Here is a 26,977-nt window from a genome sequence, read left to right on the forward strand (position 1 = left end):
TTTTTTTTTTCCAGAAAAACCAGAAAGCACATATGTCAAACTTCCTCGCAACAAAAGGATTAGGTCAAAGGGCCAGGCTTGTGACCTGAATTCTAATCTTGCTCCTCACAAAGAAAATTTGAAAACCAAGCCTATCTGGGGGAACACTGGTGGGAGTTAATAGTAGCCAAGACTTGTAACCATTAGTAGAGAGCTACCTAATACTATAAACTACAAATTTCACTATTAAGAAACTTCTCCCAAATCTTTACTTTAAAAATTCTGTTTTTAATGATACAATTTAACAACAGCACCAAACATGTTTAACTGTTAAATATTTATCATCATCTGGAATAAAGCAATCTAGAAGTCTACCTTTTATAGTATTCAACAAGTTATCAGACCCTTTTGCTATACTTTTTATAGGTTTAAGGCCCACACTTACTTCCTACCTTACTATCAGTGAAAAGTTTTATAAGTGACTTTTATTAGAAAGTTTTCAACATTTTCCCACTCAATCCCCCGTTAACAAGCAAAACTTAAAATACTGAACTTTCTCAGATCAAATATCTGAGGATAAACTCCTATTTTTATAATTTCAAACACCCACGAGTGCACAAGGTGGTTAAATTTCAAGACCACCAACATTCCTGTAGTGTCGAAAGTACCTAAACTTCTAGAATACCCATTGCAATATTAAAATATTTTGTGCATGAGATCAGAACTGGAGTCCCAGTCAACTGTGCATAATGGCCAATTCTAGTCTCCAAAATAAAACGCGCTGGTGTGTGTGGGGAGGGGGGGGAAAAAGGTTGGACAAAAGTGGGGAGGGAAGAGTCTCGCGACGGAAAAACAGACGTAAGTGCGGAGAGGGACTTTCAAAATGCCCCAGTGCCACTAACCATATCCCGGTTGAAGAAAAAAATAAATAAGCCAGAGCTCTTAGATCGGGGAGGGCCACGGGGAGATGGAGAATTTAAAGGATGGAGAATAAGTTATTTCGCTTTCCCTGTAACAGCGCCCCCGTCAAGCCCCAGGTAGGTACCCTGGCGGGGTGAGGATCGGAGGAGTCCTTGGGGCAGCCCCCCTCCCCGCACGCGCTGAAACGCGGGAGACTAGAAATCTGCAGGCGTGGAGGGGGCCCTCCCAACCACAGCTTTTTCCCTTTTCCCTTGAGGGACATGAGTAATTAACCACCCCCCCTCCTCCAAGCTCCTAATCCCCGCCAAAAAAAAAGGGGCAGAATTCTGGGCCCACCGTGGGCCTCGTACTTGTGTTCCCGCCCTGCGCCCAGGCCCGGGGAAAGCCCCGGGGCGGAGAGGGCCAGGGTGCGGGGCGGGGGGTTGGTGGAGAGAGGAGGCCGAGCCACACGTGTGCGCCGCAGGGCTGGCCGGCCTCAAACCCACTTCCCGTCGCCGCCCCGGCGGCCTCGGCTCCCGCCGCCTCGCCCGGGGCCTCCCCGACGCTCCACGTGGGGCGCCAGGGCCGCCCCCCCTGCCCCCCCGCCGCCCCGAGGGCCCGCGAAGGGACCTCCTCACACAGAGCGCCGGGGCTCCCTTACCTGGTGCTGCGGTCGCCCCTGCTGGTAAGGCTTCATCGGGCCCTGGTGGCAACGCCGCGTCCGGATCTTGCCGCCGCCACCGCCCCCTCCTCTGCCTCCGGCTCCCGAGGCCATGGCGGAGCCTCCGCGGCTTCCCCCTCCGGGGCGGGAGAGGCAGAGGCGGCCTCAGAGGACCCCCGCCCCCCGCCTCGCCTCGCCCGGCCCCAGCCCCCAAGAGTCCGCCCGCGCTGCCCTCACAGCGGGGGCCCAGGCCCACCGGGAACCGCGGAGCGGCGAGCAGGAGCGGAGAAGAGAATGCGCGCTGGCGGCAGCGAGGTGGGGGGAGCGGGGCGGGGAGGCCACAGAGGCCGAGGAGCTGGCTCTCCGGTCCCGCAGGCTCCCGCGGACCCCCGCCTCTGTGTGTGTCACCGTCTCTATGGAGATTTCCCCCGCAGAGGACAACGCGAGCGGCCCCCGGCGCTGCTCGGGCCTAACTCGGCCGCCGGCTGATGGGGATTCTTCTTCCGCACGCCCCAGCCGTGTAGCTGCCGCAGTTGAAGCCGCCGGCGCCGCCCGCCTACCCCTCCCCTTTGCGCACAGCGCCCGCCCCGCCGCCGCCGCCGTCGTCGTCGTCGCCGTCGTCCCTGCAGTCGCCGCTGTTGCGTCTATTGCCGCTGCTAAGGCCGCCGCTGCGGTCGCGAGCCAGAACACCGTCACTCGTCAGCGCCCGGCGAGCCTGCGTCATCACGCTGCGACCGGCTGATAGGTGAGGAAGGAAGGAAGGGCTGGTCGAGCCCGCGCTCTCGACCGCGCGGGCCGCTGGGAAATGTAGTTAACGGGAGGAAGACTAATTCTCAGAAAGGACGCGGAAGGAGAGAGGCACGGTTTGCCGCAGAGGCACAAAGCCAGGAGGGTTCCGTTCCTTTTCCTGTGCTCGGCTATAAACGTAGACTTTGAAAGACGCATTTAACACAGAAGCAGTAACCTCCTTCTTACTCGCCTCCTTCCTCGTGGTTGGTAAAGAGGACAGAAAGTGAGCAGATAGTTAAATCAGACAGGAGCGAACATTATCTTATAAAAAGAAAAAAACCGGTTGAAAAAAACAATGTTCATGATCTTTAAGCCTAAAGCAGAATTAGAAAAACATACAGTGTCATTAATGTTCCATTGTTACATAAGAGCTGTTGTCAAAGAAGGCGAATTCTGGTTCCACCACTCTAGTTTGACCTTGGATAAGTCAAAACCTTCCTTCTCCCTATAAAATGGGAACTTTAATATCCACCTTATAGAGCTGTTGTGATCATACGAGTGGAGCACTTAGTATATTTCCTAGTATATGGGAAATGCAGTAAATGAGTACAGTGACTACCTACAGCAGTCAGCTCACATGAGAGGTAAAGGATATATTAGCAGCAATAAAACTGTACATATATTTGCCCCAAATAGAAGACGTATTTAGGAAAGTGCGTAAGCGAGCTAGGCTCAAACACTGAATCCACAAAGTATAGATATTTTAAGAGTTGACCGTTAAAAAGATCTTGGTGCTCAGGTGGTCTAGACCTCATTCAACGGACAAGACAGGGGTCCAGAGAATTCAGGTGGCATATTGGAGGACCCTTAGCTGGGCAAACAAAGCCAAGACTATAACTCAACTCTTCTTTAAGAGTTCAAACAAAGTAACCAAATGATTAGCAAGAAAGTCTACTACTGTGAAAACAGGCTTAATGGTCCATTTGGCTTCCCCGGTGGCCCACACAGTAAAGGATCTGCCTGCAATGCAGATGACCAGGGCTGAATCCATGGTGGGGAAGATCCCCTGGAGAAGGAAATGGCTACCCACTTCAGTATTCCTGCCTGAAGAGTTTCACAGGAACTGGGAGGGCTACAGTCCAAGGGGTCTCCAAGAGCCAGACATGACTATGCAGACAGACACACACTTAATTTTAAATCCATCACTCAGTAGATACGTAGTCTTGGGAAAGTTATCCGTCTCCTAAGTTTCAGTTTCCTCATCTACAAATAGAATGAGTATTAACCTCAACATGTTGGTGGTTCTGATGAAAGGATTTATATATATAGTTCATAAAAACTGCTTAGAAAGCATCTAATAGCATCCAGTTATCAGATACAAATAATTAACTGTAAGACTGTTAAACCAAACTACCACCAAACTGCATGACTCCAATCAGTATATAAATCACATAAGTCAAAATGTGAAGCCGAACCTACAGTACCTTGAAATTTGTCGTGCCTTCCAACACCTAAGGAACCATGCCATATCAAGCATAGGTTTACAGAACAAATGGCATCTCTGACTAAAACCACCAAGACTATAAAAATTTCCCAAATATGATGGACAAAACTAATCTACCTCCTTTTCGTGCTTCAGTGTCTTCCCCCAGGGCACTCTCTTCCCCCTAAATCTCTTCCTCCTAAAGCACTTCATCTTTCTTCAATACAATTATTTGTCTTCAAGATTCTTAGCTAGGAAAGCAGAGTAAAGTAATTCATAATAAGCTAACTTCTAGGAAAGATGTGTTCAGTTCAGTTGCTCAGTTGTGTCCGACTCTTTGCGACCCCATGGACTGCAGCATGCCAGGCCTCCCTGTCCATCACCAACTCCCAGAGTTTACTCAAATTCTTGTCCATTGAGTTGGTGATGCCATCCAACCATCTCATCCTCTGTCATCCCCTTCTCCTCCTGCCTTCAATCTTTCCCAGCATCAGGGTCTTTTCAAATGAAATCAGTTCTTCGCATCAGGTAGCCAAAGTATTGGAGTTTCAGCTTCAACATCAGTCCTTCCAATGAAAGATACGTACCTGAATCTTTAATTGCACTACACAAATATAAGAGATTGAACGTAGCCACATCCCATTTACCCTTTTCACCCCCCAAAGTCAAGATTTCTAGCACAGGAGACTGGCTGGGACTCAACAATCATTCCGTTGTTAGGGGCTTGTTATTTGGTATATGGGACAGCATTCCTGGGTTTTCCCAAATGGTCAAGTGGTAAAGAATCCGCCTGTTAATGCAGGAGACATGAGTGACATGGGGTTGATCCCTGAGTTGGGAAGATCCCCTGGAGTAGGAAGTGGCAACTCCAGTTGCCAGTCGCTCCAGTATTCTTGCCTGGAAAATTCCATGGGCAGAGGAACCTAGCAGGCTACAGCTCACTGGATCCCAAAGAGTCAGACATGACTGAGCGAACACACACACATGTGCACACAGCATTCCTATCCCAGCTGTGAAAGAAAAGGACATGCAAAGAATGGGGATAAATTCAGATAAAACTTCAGGATATAAGATTAGCAGGATTTAGGGAGATAAATCCACATTCCTCTTTAGCCTTGATCTTAATTGTTTATCTCAGTTTTTGAAGTTAAGCAAATGTGAGGAACAATAATGCATTAGTCCCAGATTCAGGTAACTGAGTTACTAGCAACTTTTCCAAGCTTGAGAAGAAATAAGAAACAAAAAGAAATCTGTATTTTTTTTTAGAAATCTAAATTTAGAAATCTAAATTTCTCGCTGCCTGATTTTACCCAGAAATAGTATCAGCCTCAACTATGGGATGAAATAATTTCTTACACGTAATTTGAGATTCTAAACTAACATTGTTTCTGTGCTGAAATTCAGTTTGGAGTCACAAATCAACAAATCTAGAATTCTTCACATATTTTTGGTAGAGAACTTATTGTTCAGTTAGGAATTACTAGAAGTAGAATGAGTTATAACAAATATTCTGATTATGAAACAAAAAACTGCCCACCTTCAAACATACAAATAATTATTGAACATTTCTCTAAGAGACACTCTATGTGAATTGGGGAAAACATCAAATGTCATGGAATAATAATAGGGATTCCTGAATTCCTTCTAGCTATATTAGGAGTTAAGTTTAGGGGGAAGGGAATAATTATTATTTCAAACTTGCAATTAAGCAATTTCTAGAAATGATAAAACTTAATCTCTATAAAACCTATGATATTCTGTAGCTCACAGAATTGGAAGCTATCACTTGTAGATTTTCTGTTTTAAAGTAGCTATCTTCTTTAATCATACTTTATTCATAACTTCTATTTTCATCAGTCTTTTGGGCTAGACAAAACTGAAATGGCTGTCTCTGAGAAGTGATCTTATGTTTTGGGTTGTTTCACTGCTGCTGATGCTGCTAAGCCGCTTCAGTCATGTCCGACTCTGTGCGACCCCATAGACGGCAGCCCACCAAGCTCCCCCGTCCCTGGGATTCTCCAGGCAAGAACACTGGAGTGGGTTGCCATTTCCTTCTCCAATGCAGGAAAGTGGAAAGTGAAAGTGAAGTCGCTCAGTCGTGTCTGACTCTTAGTGACCCCATGGACTGCAGCCTACCAGGCTCCTCCGTCCATGGAGTTTCCAGGCAAGAGTACTGCAGCAGAGTGCCATTGCCTTCTCCGTGGTTGTTTCACTGGGTGTATTTTATTAGAAACTAATTTCTCCCCTACTAGGTTTTAGACTTCAGGGTTTTTTCCCTCACTGATATAATCTGAACACACAGAACAGTGTTGACACATACCAGCAACTCTACATATACTGTGGCTCATTTGCCCACAATCCAATTATGACCAATGCCAACTGTTTCCATCTTATTGTAATAAATACAATGATGAATACAGCTAAACTACTTTCTATAACCTTCCCTAGCTTGCATACATTCTTTTTCAGTATATCATAACACATTAATATTTCTCAAATTCATTCATTTACACATGATAAAGCATTCATGAACATTATGAACAGATCCCTACGAAAAAGTTATGCAGGAATTATTATCCTCTTACCTTTGCCAGCACTCTGTCGTTTTCGTAGCAAATTTAGGAAGCTACCTGATACTTAAGTTTGGGGTTGTTTTTTTCTTAAGATTTTTTTTTCCAGTTCAGTGAAGAATTCCACACTTTAGAAATTTCTATCTCTGATGGCCTTCACATTGACTAAAATGTTTAGCTCCTCAGTTCAGTTCAGTCGCTCAGTCATGTCCGACTCCTTGTGACCCCATGAATCGTGCCAGGCCTCACTGTCCATCACCATCTCCCAGAGTTCACCCAAACCCACGTCCATCGAGACAGTGATGCTATCCAGCCATCTAATCCTCTGTTGTCCCCTTTTCTGCCTGCCCCCAATCCCTCCCAGCATCAGAGTCTTTTCCAATGAGTCAACTCTTCGCATCAGGTGGCCAAAGTACTGGAGTTTCAGCTTTAGCATCATTCCTTCCAAAGAAACCCCAGGACTGATCTCCTTCGGAATGGACTGGCTGGATCTCCTTGCAGTCCAAGGGACTCTCAAGAGTCTTCTCCTAATACTGTCTTATTGCATAATGAGAATAGATATTTCCCAAGTGTATGATATGATAGCCATTGGAAAGACAAGACTCAAATAGCTGGCTTAGGATCATCTGGAAATTACAGGATTCCCATCATGGCATGGGCATATGAGGATATATTGAAGGAAGGGAGTGAAGAGTACATCAACAGGGGCATTTGACTGTGAAGGGCATTGTACAATAGACCTCCAAATCACAGAAAAGAAGCCATGTTAGGAATATCAGTAGAATTCAATGTGTTTGTTTCTATGAAGGATAAAGAGGGGAAAAAAAAAACTGCTATTCATATTCAGATCAAGTGGCAGAAACTGAAACAAAATACAGAAGGATAGGAATTCCTTCTCAATTACTTGAAAACAAAAATTAGAACAACTTTCAGTTCAGTTCAGTAGCCCAGTCGTGTCCGACTCTTTGAGACCCCAGGAATCGCAGCACGCCAGGCCTCCCTGTCCATCACCATCTCCCAGAGTTCACTCAGACTCAACCTCCATCGAGTCTGTGATGCCATCCAGCCATCTCATCCTTGGTCATCCCCTTCTCCTCCTGCCCCCAATCCCTCCCAGCATCAGAGTCTTTCCCAGTGAGTCAACTCTTCGCATGAGGTGGCCAAAGTACTTAAATCTGGATCCAGTTTTTTTCACCCAAAACAGATGGTATATTGGAAGAAAATTAATTTATGACAACCTATTACTACGAGGGTCCCTCTCCCCCAAGAAACGTCTTTATTTTTTCTCATAGAATATGGTATCTGTCTGCCAATTATAAATTAGCAAATAGATTGCTGGCCTTTCTTTAAGATAAAGAATGTCCACCAATTATAAATGAAATACAATTTGGTCTACACCCAACGAGGATTTAAAACAAACAAACACACAAACAGCATTTCTATCTTCTTCAAATGGCAAGAAAATTCTAGCCAAAGGAGTATTTAGAAATGACAGTTACAAGAAGTTAGAAAGGTATATATTTAGCCTACCTACACAAAATGTGGTATTTGCTATGACATGTATTGAAGCAATTTATTTTATTGAGAGTAATTTTAGATCTCTCTCTATGATATTCCGCAGATATTTCTATGTGATAATTACTACCAAGCATTTTATTAGATAGAAAAATAAGGTTAAACTAGTGGGGATTTTTTTCCAAATGTATTGTGATGATTATAATGAACTTCAATCTCAGAGGGAGAAACTCAAAAAAGGGGTTGGAATTCTACAAAGGTATTGGAGTTTCTGTCTGTATCTTAGGGACAGAGAGGTCACAGCATCAGGAAGAAATTTAAAGATGTACATTATTATGGTCTCATTAACTTACTGTGTTCTTTGGCTTTGGGGAGTAAAGTAATACTTAAGACTAAACAAATTAACTAATATAATCAAATTTTGATTAACTATCTATATCACTTAATTCCAATATGCCAGTTAAGATATTTTATTCTTCCTGAATGCATATGTCAATGTATAGTAGTCTTTAGCATATACATGTTTATGTATCTTCCATTAAAGTTGAAGCCACATTTTAAATTCATCAATACTAAATGGAAATCCAGTTTTACTGAATGAAATAACCAAATTCAGGAAGACCAGTGCCATCCAAATCAACAAAGATTAAACATACATACATTAAACATACATTATTGACCTATAGGCAAAAAGTAAACTAGGGCAAACAACTGAGATCAAGGCTAAAGAAGGATATAGATATGTTAAACGATTTATGAACACAATCTAAACATTAACACTTATTAAGAACCTATAACAACCCACTCCAGTATTCTTGCCTGGATAATCCCATGGACAGAGGAGCCTGGCCAACTGTAGTCCATGGAGTTGCAAAGAGTTGCACACAACTCTAAGCACACACACACTAAGTGTTCATTTCGAATCTGAGCATTTAGTATATATGTCCGTGTATAAAACATTAAACCACCTCTGTCTGTGTAGTACATTATACTTTATCATCTTAATGAATTCCCTTAAAACTTTCTGTATTGTGCTCTTTCAACCGCTGGTACGTAACACTAATAATCTACCCCCGAATTCTACATTCTAAATTCTAAACACCTGCTACTGAATTCATCCGATACAATAAATCTAATGGCTTAGTTTAATTTTTTAAATATAATTCCTTAGTTACATTAGAAAACTGGATTCGTTATTAAAGTTGCAGTCCATGTAAAACTATAAAGTTTGCAAAATTCAGTTTGCTCACATTGAGACCAAGCTTTTTTATTTTTAAAAAGCATTTGTAGAGGATGCTGGAATTTTATAGATTTATTAAGACCACTTTCCAAGAACAGTCTACTAATCATTGTGTTAACAACCCTACTATACAAGTCACCGCCCCCCATCACCAGAAAGGCACAACCTCCCCATCTTAAGGGTGTCTCTGGCTACTCAGGGGCTAACAGCACGGTTCCTCGGGAGCTTGTTAGAGTAAAGGGTCATCCCAGGCCTGCTTAATCAGAATCTGCCTTTCAACAAGGTCTCCAGGTGATTCGTATGCACAGAACATCTGAGAAGCGGCACTATTTTAAGAATTAACCATGCTGCAGAAGTCATAAAGCCCATCTGAAATGTTAGCAGTCTTTGAGACTAAACATTAGATATAAAATATGCTTGAGCACTTTAAAGGGCACCTTGTAATTCCCACTATCCTTCTTCATTTGTACAAATTTTCTTTTAGAATTAATTCATGAAAAACAAAAGACATGAACAGAGAGTAAACCATCTTAAAATTCAAGAAGCTGTGAGCAAAGAGAAATTCTGAAAAATATCAGACTACTTCCTCAGAATTGCTGTGGCTTTTCTCTTTTCCAAGCACTCACAAAACTAATTTTAAGGTAGAAATTCTAAGAGGGAATATTCTTGGGACTAGGTGAGTGTCTAATATCTAAAATGCTGTATAAAAGGTCAAGCAACATGGAGTAAAATCTTTATAGACGTCACTTTCCTAAACTGTCAGGACAGGAATGATGGCAGCTTTCTGCTTAACAAATCATAAAAGCAATTCTATAATTACCTACTAATAGCCTGATTTCTTACATAGGTGCTCTGAAGTCAAAACAAAATTCAAATGCAATGTTTCTCCAAAAATTACTTCTGGGAAAAAAAAAAAAACTAATAGTAGATTTTTAGACTAAATATTCCTTCCCTGACATTAGTCATCAAAAGTATTCTTTGCACAACATACCTACAGCTCTTAACTCTCACAACAGAGAAGGCCTAAAAAGTTGTGAAATACAAGAAACGAAAAATCGTTTTTTAAAGGGCTCACACACACTTCCCCTCCTATAGGCCAAACGTAAATACATTTGTTCATAAGAACACTTACGCATCAAAACATCAAGATAATGGAGTATAACTGAAGTTTCTACAAAGGGCAGGCTGAGGAATCCCTGCTCACCATTAGCCTCCAGCCAGCTATTTAAGTAAGAGTTGATGAACCAGCAGCTTGAAGCACATGTAGATTTTTTTTTCCCCTCTTATTTAACATTTGGTACATTTCATCTTTACCACAAGGTGGGCAGAAATGAAATTAAGCATTTTAAATTTTCATTAGCAGCTTTTTTCCAAAGGAAGCTAGACTATTAGCTGAAATGAAATTCTGGATTTAGTACCTTCTTACTGTCTATAATACTACCATAAGTAGCAGAGCTGGTTCAACTGACCAGACATAATGGTTAACAAGATGATTTTAAATCCAGTACCTATAACCCGAGGCCTGTCTTCAAATTATCTCACCTTGTTTGGGTTCATTATAAGGAAAAGAGGATACCACGAGTCAGCACAAATGTGGTTCTTCAAAACCAAAAATCAAAAAGAACTCATCCAACATTCTCCAAAGCAAACATGAGTGGAGTTATACTATTCTACATACAATACTAAACCGGCAGTATTGTCAAACAGAAGGCAACTCTGCAGCCATGGAGCAAAGCTGGTTAAACAGACCCATCTCTGGTTTGGGAAAGGTAAGGCCTACGAAGGTCTGGATTCAGAATTAGAACATCAAAGCACATCCAAAGTCTCCACCGAGGCCCTCACCAAGCCAACGCACAGCTTCTACCAGCCATGACGAGATCCAAGCCACAGCTCGACACTTTAGCGCTTTTTCACTTGTGTGGTCCTCACATCTTACCCTTTCTGTGAGTCAGCACGTAACTCCTAAGCACTTAGTATTAGAAGCACCTGCTTTTAGGCTCATGCCTTTCCGCTGAGGTGCTGGGATCAATGCTTGTTCTTAGCTTTGTGGCTGCTAATGTGAGAGTATAACCCCCTTTTCTTCCTGACTAGGTAGTGCCATGCGGAACGGCAGTTACTCTGTAAACTGGTAGAGGGGACACAAATCTACAAAAGGCCACTAGGAGCAGACTGTTGGGAAGGAAAAGCCATTTTTCTGTTTTCCCTGCCAGCCCTTGTGCACAGGCCTCTCCTTTCTCTCATCATCAGGGCCTCACCTTTGCTACACTTCCTCAGATAACCGCTTCTTTTTCTCAAGGTTTGGTTTGAGTTTACAAGCAAACCGACTTTTCCCCTTCCTTTGCTCTATCATTAACTTTGAAACAGCATTTTTAGAAAAGTCTATAAGACCAAGATGGAAAAAAGGTACAACAGTTCTTAAAAGCTTTCTAAGATCAAGCTAAAGAAAACTACAGTGGCGAGTTCTACATCAGATCGAAACAAGCCAAGTCAGATCCTTTGTTTAGATTTTTTTTTCAGCAGCTTTCACCGACAACTTCCTACCTGTCCCAGCAATATAGAAAAAAAGAAGGGGGAAATGTTTAAGGGGTGATGTAAGAGAGCAGAAGGGAGGGATGAGGAGAGAAAGCGGAGAGCAAATTGTGAATTCTGACAGTCACGACAAGCAATTTCTGAAAACTCGCCATCAAAAGTTCTGCTGGGTCCGAAGCTGACCTGAACTCACCTTTGGCGGGTTGACCCTCTTCAGATCAGTCTTCTGAACCTACATTGACTCCTCATTGACCCAAATTCAAACGCTATAAAATAAATGAAGGAGAGATGAGGGGTACCTTGCAAGAATGGTGCTTCAGACCTGCGGAAGATCACTTACTAGTGTCGTAAATAATGAAGGACTGATAAATAATACATTAGAAAGAAAAGACCCTCCGTATTGCCACATCATGGTGTCCTGAGTTCCGTATCCAGAGTACCAGGTGCAGATTGGCTACATGTTTACTAGAAGGCTGAATGCATATTCACTGAGCATTTGCAGTTCGTTATTTCCCTCAACCACTTATATGAAGGAATTTTTTTTGGTGTATTTCAAAAATACTTTACAATATGTAAAAATAATTTATTATTATTAAAGCACCTCTAAACTCCCCCTTTCTTTTTGTTTACGTCCCTGGTGGCTCAGACAGTAAAAAAAAAAAAAATCCATCTGCAATGCAGGAGACCTGGGTTCCATCCCTGGGTTAGGAAGTTCCCCTGGAGGAGGGCATGGCAACCCACTCCAGTATTCTTGCCTGGAGAATCCGCGTGGACAGAGGAGCCCGGTGGGCTACAGTCCATGGGGTTGCAAAGAGTCAGACACACTGAGCAACTAAGTAAGCACACTTTTTTTTCTCTCTTTTTAAATAATTAATTTTAATTAGAGGCTAATAACTTTTTTTTTACAGTATTGAGGCTAATAACTTTTTTTTTACAGTATTGTGGCGGTTTTTGCCATACACTGACATGAATCAGCCACGGGTGTACCTGTGTCTTGCATCCCGAACCCCCCTCCCACCCCCTCCCCAGCCCATCCCACAGGGTTGTCCCAGTGCACCAGCTTTGAGTGCCCTGTTTCATGTGTCGAACTTGGGCTGGTGATCTATTTCATATATGGTAATATACATGTTTCAATGCTATTCTCTCAAATCACCCCACCCTCGCCTTCTCCCACAGAGTCCAAAAGTCTGTTCTTTATATCTGTAAGCACAAATTTTTTGGCTTGTAGAATCTTAGTTCCTTGCCCTGGGATCCAAGTGGGGGCCCCCAGGGATCAAACTGGAAAGTGCAGAGTCCCAGCCACTGGACCGCCAGGGAGTGCCCCTCCCTTTCTTTTTAAACACAGCTTACCTCAGACCATGTACTACTTGCTGTGTCAGAGGTAAACAGAAAAAAAAAAAATCACTTTTATGCAATCAGATGAAGATAGTACTCTCCCTCAGGGATTATATCAAAATAGAGACTGTGAATCACAAGAGAAGAATATATAGCCTTTAAAACCAGACTTTCAGAATACCATGTGACAAATATTTACTATATTCTGAGCCATATGTTCTGCAGATAGGAACATGATGGTGATATAGGTCCTGCCATTTAGGGACAAGTAGAAATGGCTATACTTTTACTTTATTTTTAAGTGTTTTGAATAAATACTTATGCAGACAAGTTTCCCTTTGGAAATTTGTATTACATAAATGGCTGTATGTTTACATTCTTTATTTTAAACAATTTTTGGTCAGAAAAAAAGCTACACTTAAACCAGCATTGGATGGCCTCATCGACTCAATGGACATGAGTTTGAGCAAGCTCCGGGAGTTGCTGATGGACGGGGAGGCCTGGCGTGTTGCAGTACGTGGAGTCACAAAGAATCGCACATGACTGCGCGACTGAACAACAAACCCAACATTGTCCTCACTCCCTGGGCTTCGTGGAATTGTGATCAGGACGCTGAACTAGGGAATGTGTTAAGAGTGCTATTCATTTATTTATTTTTAAAATTAACCATTTTATGTATTTATGGCTGCTCAGCTTCTGGGATCTTAGTTCCCATACCAGGGATGGAACCTAGCCCCGCTCCAGTGGGAGCACAAAGTCCTAACCATTGGGCCACCAAGGAATTCCCCTATTCCTTGATTTAGATGTAGATAAATTCTTTAGTATAACAGACAAGGGTAAAAGAAAATACTATAAAGTGTAAACTGTAGACAGATACTGAGGTTGCAGTGGGACAAACTGTGTGACCGAACAATTGAAATATCCAAGTAGGATATTCCAGAGGGGAGGCAGAGACCAAGGAATGTGATTGAAAGTTTCTTACACTCTTACTTAGACTTCCCTAGTGGCTCAGTGGTAAAGAATCCACCTGCCAATGCACGAGACATGAGTTCAGTCCCTGGGTCAGGAAGTTGCCCTGGAGAAGGAAATGGCAACCCACTCCAGTGTTCTTGCCTGGGGAATCTCATGGACAGAGAGCCTGTTGGGCTACCGTCCATAGGGTTGCAAAGACAACACTTAGCGACTAAATGGCAACACACTCTTAGTTAGTAATTAAGTGCGTGAAATAATAGCACTGAGGTGAATCCAGGGCCATGCACCTCACTGTGTGCTTTACGTGCATTCTTTTTCATCCTTAAAGCGTCTTATAGGGAGTCGGCTAAAAGAGGAGGGTTAAAGTACTGCACTGCAGATGGTGACTGCAGCCATGAAATTAAAAGATGCTTACTCCTTGGAAGAAAAGTTATGAGCAACCAAGATAGCATATTCAAAAGCAGAGACATTACTTTGCTGACTAACGTCCGTCTAGTCAAGGCTATGGTTTTTCCTGTGGTCACGTATGGATGTGAGAGTTGGACTGTGAAGAAGGCTGAGCACTGAAGAATTGATGCTTTTGAATTGTGGTCCCTTGAGAGTCCCTTGGGCTGCAAGGAGATCCAACCAGTCCATTCTGAAGAAGATCAGCCCTGGGATTTCTTTGGAAGGAATGATGCTAAAGCTGAAACTCCAGTATTTTGGCCACCTCATGCGAAGAGTTGACTCATTGGAAAAGACTCTGATGCTGGGAGGGATTGGGGGCAGGAGGAGAAGGGGACAACAGAGGATGAGATGGCTGGATGGCATCACGGACTCGATGGACGTGAGTCTGAGTGAACTCCGGGAGTTGGTGATGGACACGGAGGCCTGGCGTGCTGCGATTCATGGGGTCTCAAAGAGTCAGACACAACTGGGCGACTGAACTGAACTGAAAGTATTTCATTCAAAGTCATATACTTGGTAGTTGACAAGATGGGCTCAGGTCTGACTGATTTTAAAACCTACATTCCTTTCTTTAATCCAGGCAGCATTCTAGAACTTCCCACTGCCAATGGGCAGGTGCAGGGAGTGAAGCCTGAGATGTTTATGAAAGCCGCTCAGCCCACTGGCATTCCTGCCTCTTCTCACCAACGTTTGTCCAGCTGCTGCTTCTCAGCCAGGGCTTTGGCAGGGCTCCTGGAGTGAAGTGAGAGCTCGGCTTACCAGGTCAGGGGGACAGTGTCAGATGTCTTAGTGGGCCCCCTCACCTGTGAGTTCCCTTCTTTGTAGGGTTCCCAGACAACCTAGAAGATGCCCAGATAAATATGCATTTTAGAACAGCAATAATTTTTTTTAGTATAAGAATGTGCCAGTTGTGCAAATATTGCATGGGACAACTTCTTTGCTAAATTTGGCCACCCTGCTTTTTGACCCTATTTGAAAGTCTTGAATTAGAATTAGAAAGAGTTGCATGCATGCTGGAGTGACTTACAACTCTAAAGATTACAACAGGTGATCTTCAACTTAGAATTCCAGTCTATGGACCAGAATTGTAGGAAACTCTACAACACATCATACCTGCCCAATACCTACCCAGGATGTTCAGTGGTTTATCATGGGATGCTGCTGTTATTCATGTGATTAGCTTCTGGTGCAGCAGATATGTCTTGACATGAGTCAGGCATAGGTATGAGTCAGACATGACTCAGGTATTCGAGACATGTAAATTCCTATTTCTTTAACTCAACAAGATTCTGTTCCAAAACCCCATTTTTTTAGAGGTAGCACAAACATAAACTCTCAAGTCAGGTCTCAACACACTGCCTTTTCCTAGAGTTGCTCCTAGGGTACATGTCCTGCTGTAGGGGCGGGGCACCTGTTTCTTGATGTCCTCTGGCCCTGCAAATTGTTGCCAAGGCACCTTGCCTTCCTGGCCTTCCGTCCCCTTTGCTGTCCTTCCTCCTGGGCTGAGATGCTCAGGGTCACCCATCCCTCTCCAGGGTCTCTTTGCATTCCAGGGCATCTGCTTTGGGGTGGGAAGCCTGATGCTCTTTGCCATCAAATCCTACTATCTCAGGTTTTGCCTTCTTCCCAGGGGTCTTCCCCTAGGGAAGGGCACATCTTTTCTCTGGAGGACTCCAGGCATTCATGTCCTCTTGTTTCCCTTCCACCCTGTGAATACCCTCTGCCTAGACCATCTTTTTCTGGGCATGGCCCATCCTCTAGCTCTCAATATTTTTCCTGTGTATTCGATTCTCTTAAGGATCTTAGGTTTTTGGAAGACACTGGAAGGTTATTCCTGTTCACCCTTACTTATTACCACCACCATGCCAACAATGAATACAAAAGATTTTGCTTGGAAGGGAGAGAGAGGATAAGGCTAGAACAGAGGGAAGTATTTTAACCAACTGACTTTAAACATCCTCAGGCCCCATTCCTCCTTCCCGCCCCCGCCCCCGAAGTGAGATCTTAAGAATTAGATCCTGATTTGTTTGGACACAAACTTTGCTTTTCCACGGGAGTCCCCAAATATGGCATCAGTATCAGATGGAAAGCATTTAAAACATGGGTTGTCAGGATCCCACCCAGATGCATAGCATCTCTAGGGTTGAATCTAGGAAGGTGTATTTTTAAAAACTGGACATTTTTCTTACATGCTCAGTTACTCTTGTCCACTGGCCTGCTTCTGGGAACAACTCCCCCATTTTTCCCACATCTGCCTTCTTTCCCTTTCTTTCTTATCCCTGGTGTGGCAACTTCCAGTTAAAGGTTCCTTGCATAAAACCAAGATCTAGTGTGGAGTTCTGTATCCATCTTTCAAAATGAAGATAACCTAGAAGGCAAGAGGATGTTCAAGAGTCTTATCTCCTCTTATTTATGTCTTATCCCAGTTTTCTCATCCTTCAGTGTCCTGTCCATGTTTCAAGAAGGGAATCTTAGTCTAACCCACCAAACAGGACCATCCAACAACATGTTTCCATCCATCTCAATGCAAAACTGATAGGGGCAGAATAAAGGCAAAAAGTAGATGATTAAATAGTTAATTCCACTAGGGGATTGTAGGTAGAAAAAACATGGGCGACCCCTGTAATTAATAATTACTCAAGAGAGCAGTTTTGCTTAACCACAAAACCAAGCAGGCTTGCCTAGCAACAAAACGATGCAAGAGAAGCCAAGACCCCCAAACAATAAAACCCTGGTGATGGGAGACCCACAACTTCCCAGTGAGCTCAGCAAGTTAACGACCCCTAGGATGTACTGTCCGGGGAAGGCAATGGCACCCCACCCCAGTACTCTTGCCTGGAAAATCCAATGGACGGAGGAGCCTGGTGGGCTGCAGTCATTGGGTCGCTAAGAGTCGAACACGACTGAGAGACTTCACTTTCACTTTTCACTTTCATGCACTGGAGAAGGAAATGGCAACCCACTCCAGTATTCTTGCCTGGAGAATCCCAGGGGTGGGAGAGCCCGGTGGGCTGCCATCTATGGGGTCGCACAGAGTCAGACATGACTGAAGTGACTTAGCAGCAGCAGGATGTACTGTCTAGGGATGTTGAGTATTGTTGTTTAGTCGCTAAGTTGTGTCTGACTCTTTTGCAACCCCCTCATCTTATAGCCTCCCAGATTCCTCTGTCCATGGGATTTCCCAGGCAAGAACACTGGAGCGGGTTACCATTTCCTTCTCCAGGGAATCTTCCTGACACAGGGATGGAACCCGCGTCTCCTGCATTGGCAGGTGGATTCTTTACCACTGAGCCACCAGGGAAGCCCAGGACACGCTGCCTGCACACATGAAAAGCAATAATTTGTGGATCTGGCTTGCCCCTGAAGGGACAAGAAAACTCCCCTGCTCAACCTGGAGGAGGAACTGATGGTGGAAGCATGATGTCTACTCAAGAAAAAGAAGGAAGTTCTTCTCCCCCTGCCCACATTTTTTATTGTAAAACTGTAGCTGGGTAAGTTCCTGGGACACAGCATTTCTCGCCCACCCACCTGTCAGCCTCACAAATGTCCTATTCTAATAAATCACTTCTTATTCTACTGCTTTGCTCTTGCTGAATTCTTCTCTGCGCTGAGACATAAAGGACTGTGGTACCAGAGTTCTTTGGAGCCCAGTTTCAAAACTATTTCCCAGAGACCTAGATGTTGCTTGGTTCTTAGGAAGAATCATCAGCAGATCTAAGCATCCCAGTTTTTCACAGCTTGGGGATACTTCCAGAAGAAAGGCTTACACAATTAAGATGTATTCCCAACACATATAAATTACAAAGGAAGGTTCTTAAAAAATTCCTTGTATCGATTTGTTTAAATTATTGTTAAACATTGTCAATTTATTTGGAGAGACCAGTTCACCTTTCTAAAAAGTGAATATGGCTAGGTAGGACATGTCAGGTTGGCAATATCATTGGCCTATTTTTTTTCTACAGTGACATTAGGAGTATTGAACTAAGTTGGGGCTCTTATAGGATTACATCCTAGGGAGTGATAATAGACACACTAACTGAAAATCGTTCACAAGTAATGTTAGGAAGCACTCACTCCCTAGGATGGTAGTTGATATTTGTAAAAGTCAGCTATGCTTATTGACTTGACTCAACAAAAAGTCATGTACTGTTACTATGATATCAGAATATCACTCCACATTAAATAACAGGACAAAGGTTCTGAAAAATGAGGAGGGTGGGCAGACTGAGCAGAAGCAGAGAAGTGAATGTCATCTAAGTAGGTACCCACGGTTCCTTTTTCTTAGGAGAGTAAATTTACACTGAATATCTCATCCCAGGTTTAAATGATTGAGAAATGTATCCTTCCCTTTAACCCTGACTAAGCAGAGCCTTCCCTGGTGGTCCAGTGGCTCAGACTCCATGCTCCCAAGGCAGAGGGCCCAGATTCAAACACTGATCTGGGAACTAGATCCCACAGAGCAGAACTAAAGACCCCACATGTCACATCTAAACCCTGGCACAGCCAATTAATTAATTAATTAAAATAAATTTTAAAAGATTAAGAAATGACAGAAAAACCCAACTATTGTATGATTTCAATTATCCGTGGAATCTAAAAAATAAGTGAATTAACAAAATAGAAACAGAGTTATGTGTAACAGAGAGCAGTCAGTGGTCCCTGGAGGGGAGGGAGGAGGGGGGAATTAAACAACAGGACAAGGAGATTAAGAGGGACAAACTTCCAGTTGCAAAATAAGTGAGTCCTTGGTATGAAATATACAGTATGTGGACTACGGTCATTCCCCAGAGGATGAGAGGGTTAGACAGCATCACCAACTCAATGCAGATGAATTTGAGCAAACTCCTGGAGACAGTGGAGGACAGGGGAGCCTGGCATGCTACAGTCTACGGGGTTGTGAAGAGTCAGACACGACTTAGTGGCTGAACAACAACATCTTTGTATGGTGACATATTGTAACCAGAGTTATGGTGGTGAACATTTTGAAATATCTAGAAAAAAATCACTGTGTTGTATAACAGGAAATAACGTAGTGTTGTAGGTCAATTATACTTCAAAAACAAATACATATACAAACTCAAAGGGATCAGATTTGTGGTTACTAGAGGTGGGGATAGGAGTATGGAGAGAGGGGGAATTGGATGCAGGTGGTCAAAAGATACCCCAAACTTCCAGTTACAAGATACATAAGGCCCAGGGATATAATGTACAACATGATATATATAGAATACACTGAGGTGGCACTAGTGGTAAAGAACCACGCCCTGCCATTTCAGGTTAGACATGAGATGCTCGAGCATCCTTGGGTCGGGAAGATCCCCTGGAGGAGGGCACAGCAACCCACTCCAGTAATTCTTGCCTGGAAAATCCTGTGGACCGAGGAGCCTGGTGGGCTGCAGTCCATGAGGTCCCACAGAGCTGGACACAACTGAAGTGATTTAGCACATATGTTATATAAGACAGTTGCTAAGAGGATAAATCCTAAGAGTTGTCATCAGAAACACACACACACACACTTTTTTCTGTTTCTTAACTTTTGCATCTATATGAAATGATGGATGTTCACTAGACTTTGTGATAATCCTTTTATGATTTTATTCAAATCATGGTGTACACTTTAAATTTATACAGTGCCACGTATCAATCACATCTTGATAAAATTAGCAGAAAAAAAGTCGATTAAGCAGCAGTATCTGTTCAAAGCTGATGGATCAGGAAATATTATAACAGATACTGACTGTCTACGGAGCACGCTGCTAGATGCTGTAAGTAAAGGAAGCTAGCCTTCCTATACAGAGTAACCAATTCTTTCCTAAAAGGTCAACACAGACGTGGAATTAGGAACCAAAGAAATCAGACCTCACAGGTTGAAACCAACCATCAGGTTTTGCTTAAGCCAGTCTCACGAATGGACTTTCTTCAACTTCGTAAGTGTCCGTTGTACTGGGGCTTTATTGTTTACAGAAATGAAGATCTGTGCTTCCTGAGGGGTGGAGAGTAGCCCTGGCTGGGGACAGCTGCTGTCTCTAGTGGGAGTTGGGAGGAAGAAGGCCACTTGCTGCTCCTTGATGAGCTCTGCACCTGCTCTTGGCCTGGATGGACTTAACCCCAGGGAGACTTCATCAGCAAGTCTTGCCAACAAGTGTACTCTTTCTCTCAATATTTGCATTGTTTTATGTATTTACACTTTAAATATAAACTTCGCTGTGATGGCTTGTCAGATTTTGAAGCATTTTCCCCATTCTGTTATTTATTCATATGTTTTTTAATTGTGTTTCATTATAGGAAACTGAGATTCATACTGGTTAGGCTATATACTTGAGATCACAACTTTGTGACTTAGTAACAGGATGGATATCTCCTGACTCAAATTCCAGTGAGTTTTATACTTTTGGGGATATGTTCTTACTTTGTTTTCATTGACTAATTAAAAAAAAATTCATCTCTTATTTCTCATCAGTGCAACAAAGGATTAACAGAACTGGTAAGTTTAACGCTTGTGCAGTCCATAGGGTTGCAAAGAGTCAGACATGACTGGGCGACTAAAAGAACAAATATTGTGATTATGGATTTATTTAGATTTACTCTTACCATCTTGTTTTGTTAATTATCTACCCTGTTTTTTTCTATGTTGCCTTTCCCTTCCTTTCTTGCTTATTAATGGACTAATGGCTTTGTTGTCTCTGCCTGTCCTCCCATCTGTTGGTTGGAAAGCCGTAACATTTCCTTCCTTCCATTTTAACACAGATCATATGAAATCGATCAGTCTTTCCTCTTCCAGGACATAGAAGCATTATAGAATGCTTTCACTCTAGTCACTCCTCTCAACTGTTGACGATATCTTTTTCCCACATCATTGTCACACTTCCACACAAGTTTTGTTCTGTTGATGCTTTTTCCTTTGTGTTGTTTTCTAGCCATACCACGCAGCTTGTGGGATCCTTGTTTCCTGACCAGGGATCACACCTGGGCCTCCTACAGGGGAAGCAGGAGTCCTAACCACTGGACGACCAGGGAATTCCTTGTTGATGCTTCTTTAGATTTAACCATATATCAGCCAGTTTCTTTGCTCATCAATTTCTTGGCTTTTATTCCTTCCTTCCAGTTTAATTTTCTTCTTGAAGTACTTCCTCTAATCGACTTTCAGTGGGATTGTCTATAGGTGGTAAATTCTGTGTCTTGGCCTAAAATGTTATCTTTTGCCCTTGTTTTTGAAATTATTAACAAACCAGAAACTGAAGCACAGATTGACTTTCTCTCAGAATTCTGAAGCTATTCCACTGCTCTCTTCATGAAAGAGCATGAGTTTTGGAGATCCAGTTAAGCACGGTTCATATAGTTAAACACAGCACAGGGGCCCCGGAGCAAGGGTATGACCAGTGAGCATAGACCTGAAAATGTGCTTGGGGTCAGGTCAGGCAGGATTAACCTAAATCCACAGAAAGATCTGGGCTTTTTTTTTTTTTTTTTTTTTGGCGGGAGGTGGCGGTTGCCCCCTACTGAGAATATAACTCACCTCTTGAAGTATTAGTCGTTCAGTCGTGTCTGACTCTTTGCAACCCCATGGACTGTAGCCCACCAGGCTCCTCTGCCCATGGAATTCTCCAGACAAGAATACTGGAGTGCTTAGCCATGCCCTCCTCCAGGGCATCTTCCCAACCCAGAGATCGAACCCAAGTCTCCTGCATTGCAAGAGGATTCTTGCAATTCTGAGCCACCAGGGAAGTCCAGAGCTGGGCTTTGACATCAAACAGACATCAGGTCTGGAGCTACCATTCACCTACTGTCTGACCTTGAGTGATTTTAAACTAGAATAAGCTTATTTCAAGTTTTTTAAGTTGTTGGTTTTTTTATTTCTTGATGAATGATCCAACCTATCCCTTTGCAGAATCATCAGGGATGTCCCAACCTTTAGTTAAGAGCTCTGTTTCATTTCCTTAGAGACTGGAGATCACCAATGATGGAGGTACAGACTGCAGTCTCAGACTAGGAGAAAGGAGGAATGCCACCCCGCCTGTAGTTTTCCCTTTTCCACTGGAAAGTCAAAAAACTGGGAGTCAAATATAACAGGGCAACCACTATACGGTTCTTCTGGACAGGATTTGGGGACTGACAGCCTGATTATGACCATCTGGCTGGATCTGAAGCTCACAGCTCCATCATTTTTTGGCCCTTATGATCTTGACAAATCCTTAACCTAAGACTATGTTTTTTCATCTACAAAGTAGGGGGTGATGACAGTATCTACCTCACAGGGTTGCTGACATTTCAGGAGACACTACATATGATGTCCTTTATGCTCCTTTATGCTCAGTAATGATGCAACGGGGATGTTTGTTAATATTAAACAGAGGTATCATTTTGCCTACAAATCATGGTGCCCTCTGGTTCTCCACTGTCAGTCAGTGCCATGCCTCCCTTCACAGAGTGGTGGGTAGTATCCTGAACACAGCTTGGCTTTCAGACCTCACCCAGGTATATAAGTAACCTTGAGAGCCAAGTTTCACTGAATGAGGAAAGAGTTGTTTTAATTCCAAGAGCCTTCCTTTACGTATTCAAACCCAGGAAGTCTGAGCATTTTGTTATGAATTAAGAGTGTACAGAGAATGGCTCTGTGGTATAAAGGCAGTTCCTGTGAGACAGGAAGGGAAGGAGAAAGGAGGAATTAGAAAGGGGACGCGAGAAGAGACAGAGGCAATTAAATGTTGAGAGCACTGTGGGGATGCCTCTTGGTCTGTGAGAAGAAACTCAGCCCGCCAAGCCTTCGGGATAAGACCTTAGGAAAACCGGTAGACGTTACAACAGCATGAGATGGCGTTTGAGACTGGTGAGGCTGATGTCTGCTTCTCCCTGTTGGCGCCCTCCCAGCCTTGCCTTGGATGGAGGGAAGCGATGGGCTCCAGAAAGCACCCCGCTGGTCCTTCTTGTGGCTCAGGTGGTTTCTGAAAGACACCACGAGTGATGCAGGAGCATTAAGTCACTGTGAGCGTTCCCGGCTCACCCGCCATGCATGGGCATGGCACAGGAGTGCCCGGGCAGGGGCTGTGTGGCAGACAGCCCAGCCCCTGGAGCAGGGAGAGCTGAGCCTCACATGTTCCAGGGCAAGGCCAGTGGGGGAAGCAGGCCAGTAGAGGGCATTTGCCAGGTTTCCTGCAAACAACCATCCTGCAGAAAGTCTCTCAGAGGACAGACCATCGCTGACGACAGCGGTGGATGAAGACAGAAATCTGTGCCCCAAAATTAAAATAAAAGCTACTCTTCAGCTGGGGTATGGTCGCCCAGATGGTAAAGAATCTTCCTGCAACGCAGGGGACCTGGGTTTGATCCCTGGGTTGGGAAGATTCCCTAGAGGAGGGCATGGCTACCCACTCCAGTATTCTTGCCTGGAGAATTTCATGGGCAGAGAAGCCTGGCAGGTCACAGAATCAGACACTACTGAGCAACACACACAAGCACGTGCATGCATGGACACACACACACACACAGACACACAGACGCACGCACGCACGCACAGAGCTGGGGCCAGCAGGAGGCAGCAGAGTGCAGATTATAGGTACCTCTCCTGGCTGGCAGAACAGCTAAAGGTGTTTTTAGACCCATCTGGGGACTGGAAGGCAAGGTATGGGGACACAGAGAGGGAGAAACGGCCCTAAAGCAGTGTTTGAGCTGACTGAATCTTTACCCTACTCTAATTTTAAACTGGAGAGGGAAATGGCAAACCACTCATTTTCTTGCCTGAAAAAAAAATCCCATGGACAGAGGAGACTGGTGGGCTACATACAGTTCATGGGATCACAGAGTCAGACACAACTGAGGACACAATTTTAAACAGGAAGAAACCACGCAGCATTCCTTTTCTGAGTATCTGTACCACTTTTTGCTCACCTTTTACTTTTCTAAACTGTTTTTTCTTTAAATGATTTTTTAAAGTCCCTTTATTTAAAAGTTTTTTTTTTTTTCCTCCCCAGTCATCCTCTTTTGGATTTAAAGTTTTATTTTACAAGCTTCAAGAGCCTTGAACCAACCCCTTTGCATATTTCCAAACATTTGGATATGTGTGTCATTTTCATAGTAAAATAATCCTACCTTTCTCAGTATCTTCACAAAAAAAAAAAAAAAAAAATTCCTAGATTCATAAACTTCTTTTACTGGCAGTTTGATTTCTAAAGCTAATCACGAATATTGCTTGCCTTTATAACTAATGTATTTGAATTTCCCAAGATTCATTTTCTATTTTGAGCAAAGCCATCAAATTTATTCATTGTTCCTCTAATGAAGCAAATCTGAAAAGAATCAAAGCTGAAAATATAACTATACATAGAAGCATAATTAATAGTTCCTGATCATTTGCCAGGAACTATCTACCAGAAACATTGGTAGAGCAGTATGATTACTGGCTATAAAGGATATATTCAGATAATTCTAGTATTTCCCCTTTTTATTCCATGTGACCTCATTGTTTATAAATGAGCTGGATTCCCACATTCATTTATAGGTTCCAGTTAGCTTCGCTTTGGCCCCATGGCCTCAGCCATATACCTCTGAACAAATTACAGCCATTTTAAAATATGCCTACAAATTTTTAGACGCTCTTTTTTCAAAAGGGAGAGTCTCGGAATTCTCTGGTAGTCCAGTGGTTAGGACTCCATGCTTTCACCACAGTGGGGCGCAGGTTCTATCTCTGGTCAGGGAACTAAGATCCCACAAGCTACACTGTGCAGCCAAAAAAAAAAAAAAAAGATGAAAAGACATGAAACAGCCCACTTCCCTACCCTGGATTCCTGACTCATTTAAAATGAATAGAACATGGTACGATTGACCATCTATGACGTCTGAGGCTCCGTGGCTTGTGTTTGCTCTCCAGAACTGCTCACTGTGGGGAAGCCACCGTTGCACCACGTGGTAAGGACACTCAAACAGCACAGAGAGGCCTGTGCGGTGAGGAAGACCAGCTCACAGGCTGTGTGACTGAATCACCAGAAAAGCGGGTCCTCCCAGCTGCAGTCGAGCCTTCGGATAACTGCGGCTCTGGCTGACACGTTGACGGCAACCTCCCGAGCAAGCAGAGGCAGAACCACCTGCAAATGCCCATGCCTGAACTCTAGACCTGCAGAAATCATGAGATAATAAATTTTTATTGTTTTAAGCTGCTGAGTTTAAGGGTAATTCATTTTGCACTGGACATTAATGCACTGGCTTTCTCACAAAATATACACCACTACATATAGAAAAACTGGAAAAAATATTAGTAACTTGGGATTCTCATACCGTTATTAAGACGGCCTTGGATACAAGTGGTACTGAGGTTAGATCTTAAACCATTCTCTGTGAACTGCTCTCTTCTTGGGTGTTGCTGTGGCTAAGTACTTTAACTCCAGTGTTTCTAAGTAGCTTGGATTACTTAACTGTACACTTGGTAAAGATTATGCTGATTCAACAAATGTAACTAATCAGTCACATGAAGGTGGGGCTTTTGTCTCAGATTCATTCTCCAAGGACTTTCAGTCAAAGAAAATTACTTCTACTCTGCTGCGACAGTTCCCCAAACACATGCTACATTAAGAAAAGACAAACAATAACAAACCTAAGGACATCCCTATATGATTTGCTTCAGGTATGCAAAGTTGTTATAAACACCAATGTTCTCTGGGTTTAAAACGTAAACAGTTACAAGTGTTTTAGGTATCATGAAAGGGTCAAGTTGGTCTGTACTACTCTAATTCTAAACCAGACTGGACGTTCCCCCCGCTTCAAGTTGATCTTCTTCCCCAGACTCCAGTTCTAACTTACCTTTTGTTGTGTGTGAAACATTTATTGTTCTATTAATCAGCGTCTCAAAGTCTTCTTCATAAATATGGTTCCACAACGATTTGAGAGTTCCTTTCTCGGAAAGGCCACCTGGCGATGAGATACCCACAGTAATAAGCTCCAAGATGGTGGCTGTGACCGGCTGGGCTCAGATTAGAGACGGAGCCATCCCAAGCATCTTCTTGAGCTCCAGATTTAGAACTGAACACAATGATCCAGGCACCCCTCACAAAAGGGAGAATAACTTGTCTTTCCAAAAAATACACAGAGGTGAGTGTGTGGCTGAGAACATCAGGAAGATGAAGACTAAGTTTTATTTCAACTTAAATTAACTCACAGTGTCCGCAAAAAAAAAAAAAAGACTATTAAGTGGCACTGAAGCCTACAATTATATTTCCCCTCAGCTCAGGGGATTGGAAACAAAGGATAAGCAGGTTGATTGGAAGATTTTAGCTCCACTCCTGTTAGCTCCAGTTCATACTGTATTAAAGAGCAGAACTTGCCTCCTGACATTTTCATGGTATCTTCCACATTCCAGGTTCCCCCGCCAGCAGGATGCTGTCCACCCCCAGCTGTCTGGGCATGAGAATAGACTGCCTTTCCTCCAGGTTAGGAGAAACCCTGAGACAAACTGCTATACATTACAGACTGACTTCCTATTTGTTTTTTAATTCAGGAAGTAGGCTCAATATTACAGAAAGACACGTGTGCTAGGGCAGTAAGTTCAAGGCTTAATACGAAAATCTCTGTGTGGTTGTGTACTGGTAGCATCCTTTTCTACTTTTATCTCTTGGTCTAGAATAAAAAAG

General features: G+C 43.3%; 2 protein-coding genes across 9 annotated transcripts in view; one reads left to right on the top strand and one right to left on the bottom strand.

Annotated features, from left to right (window-relative positions):
• Nucleotides 1-2,128, bottom strand: part of NUP153 (nucleoporin 153) — a 67,599-nt gene extending 65,471 nt beyond the window's left edge. Inside the window, exon 1 of the mRNA XM_018038724.1 lies at nt 1,541-2,128. Within this exon, the coding sequence (XP_017894213.1) occupies nt 1,541-1,654 (114 nt within the window). The 5' untranslated portion in view covers nt 1,655-2,128. The remainder of the gene's footprint in view (nt 1-1,540) is intronic.
• Nucleotides 1-25,506, top strand: LOC106503510. 8 transcript variants are annotated; one of them, XR_001917076.1, is made up of 4 exons: nt 1,651-2,285; nt 20,180-20,287; nt 20,646-20,736; nt 25,225-25,506. XR_001917076.1 is itself a non-coding variant. In XM_018038728.1 (2 exons), the coding sequence occupies exon 1, from the start codon at nt 1,653-1,655 to the stop codon at nt 2,280-2,282; it is 630 nt and encodes a 209-aa protein (XP_017894217.1). In that variant the 5' UTR covers nt 1,651-1,652; the 3' UTR covers nt 2,283-2,285; nt 25,225-25,506. The 8 variants fall into 8 exon arrangements, 3 of the variants coding, with proteins under 3 accessions (XP_017894217.1, XP_017894215.1, XP_017894216.1); XR_001917078.1 differs by lacking the exon at nt 25,225-25,506 and adding an exon at nt 1-1,564 and having other exon boundaries at nt 2,057-2,285; nt 20,180-21,955; XR_001917074.1 differs by having other exon boundaries at nt 20,180-20,844.

This window comes from Capra hircus, chromosome 23 (genome assembly GCF_001704415.2).
Source record: "Capra hircus breed San Clemente chromosome 23, ASM170441v1, whole genome shotgun sequence".
Lineage (NCBI taxonomy): Eukaryota > Metazoa > Chordata > Mammalia > Artiodactyla > Bovidae > Capra > Capra hircus.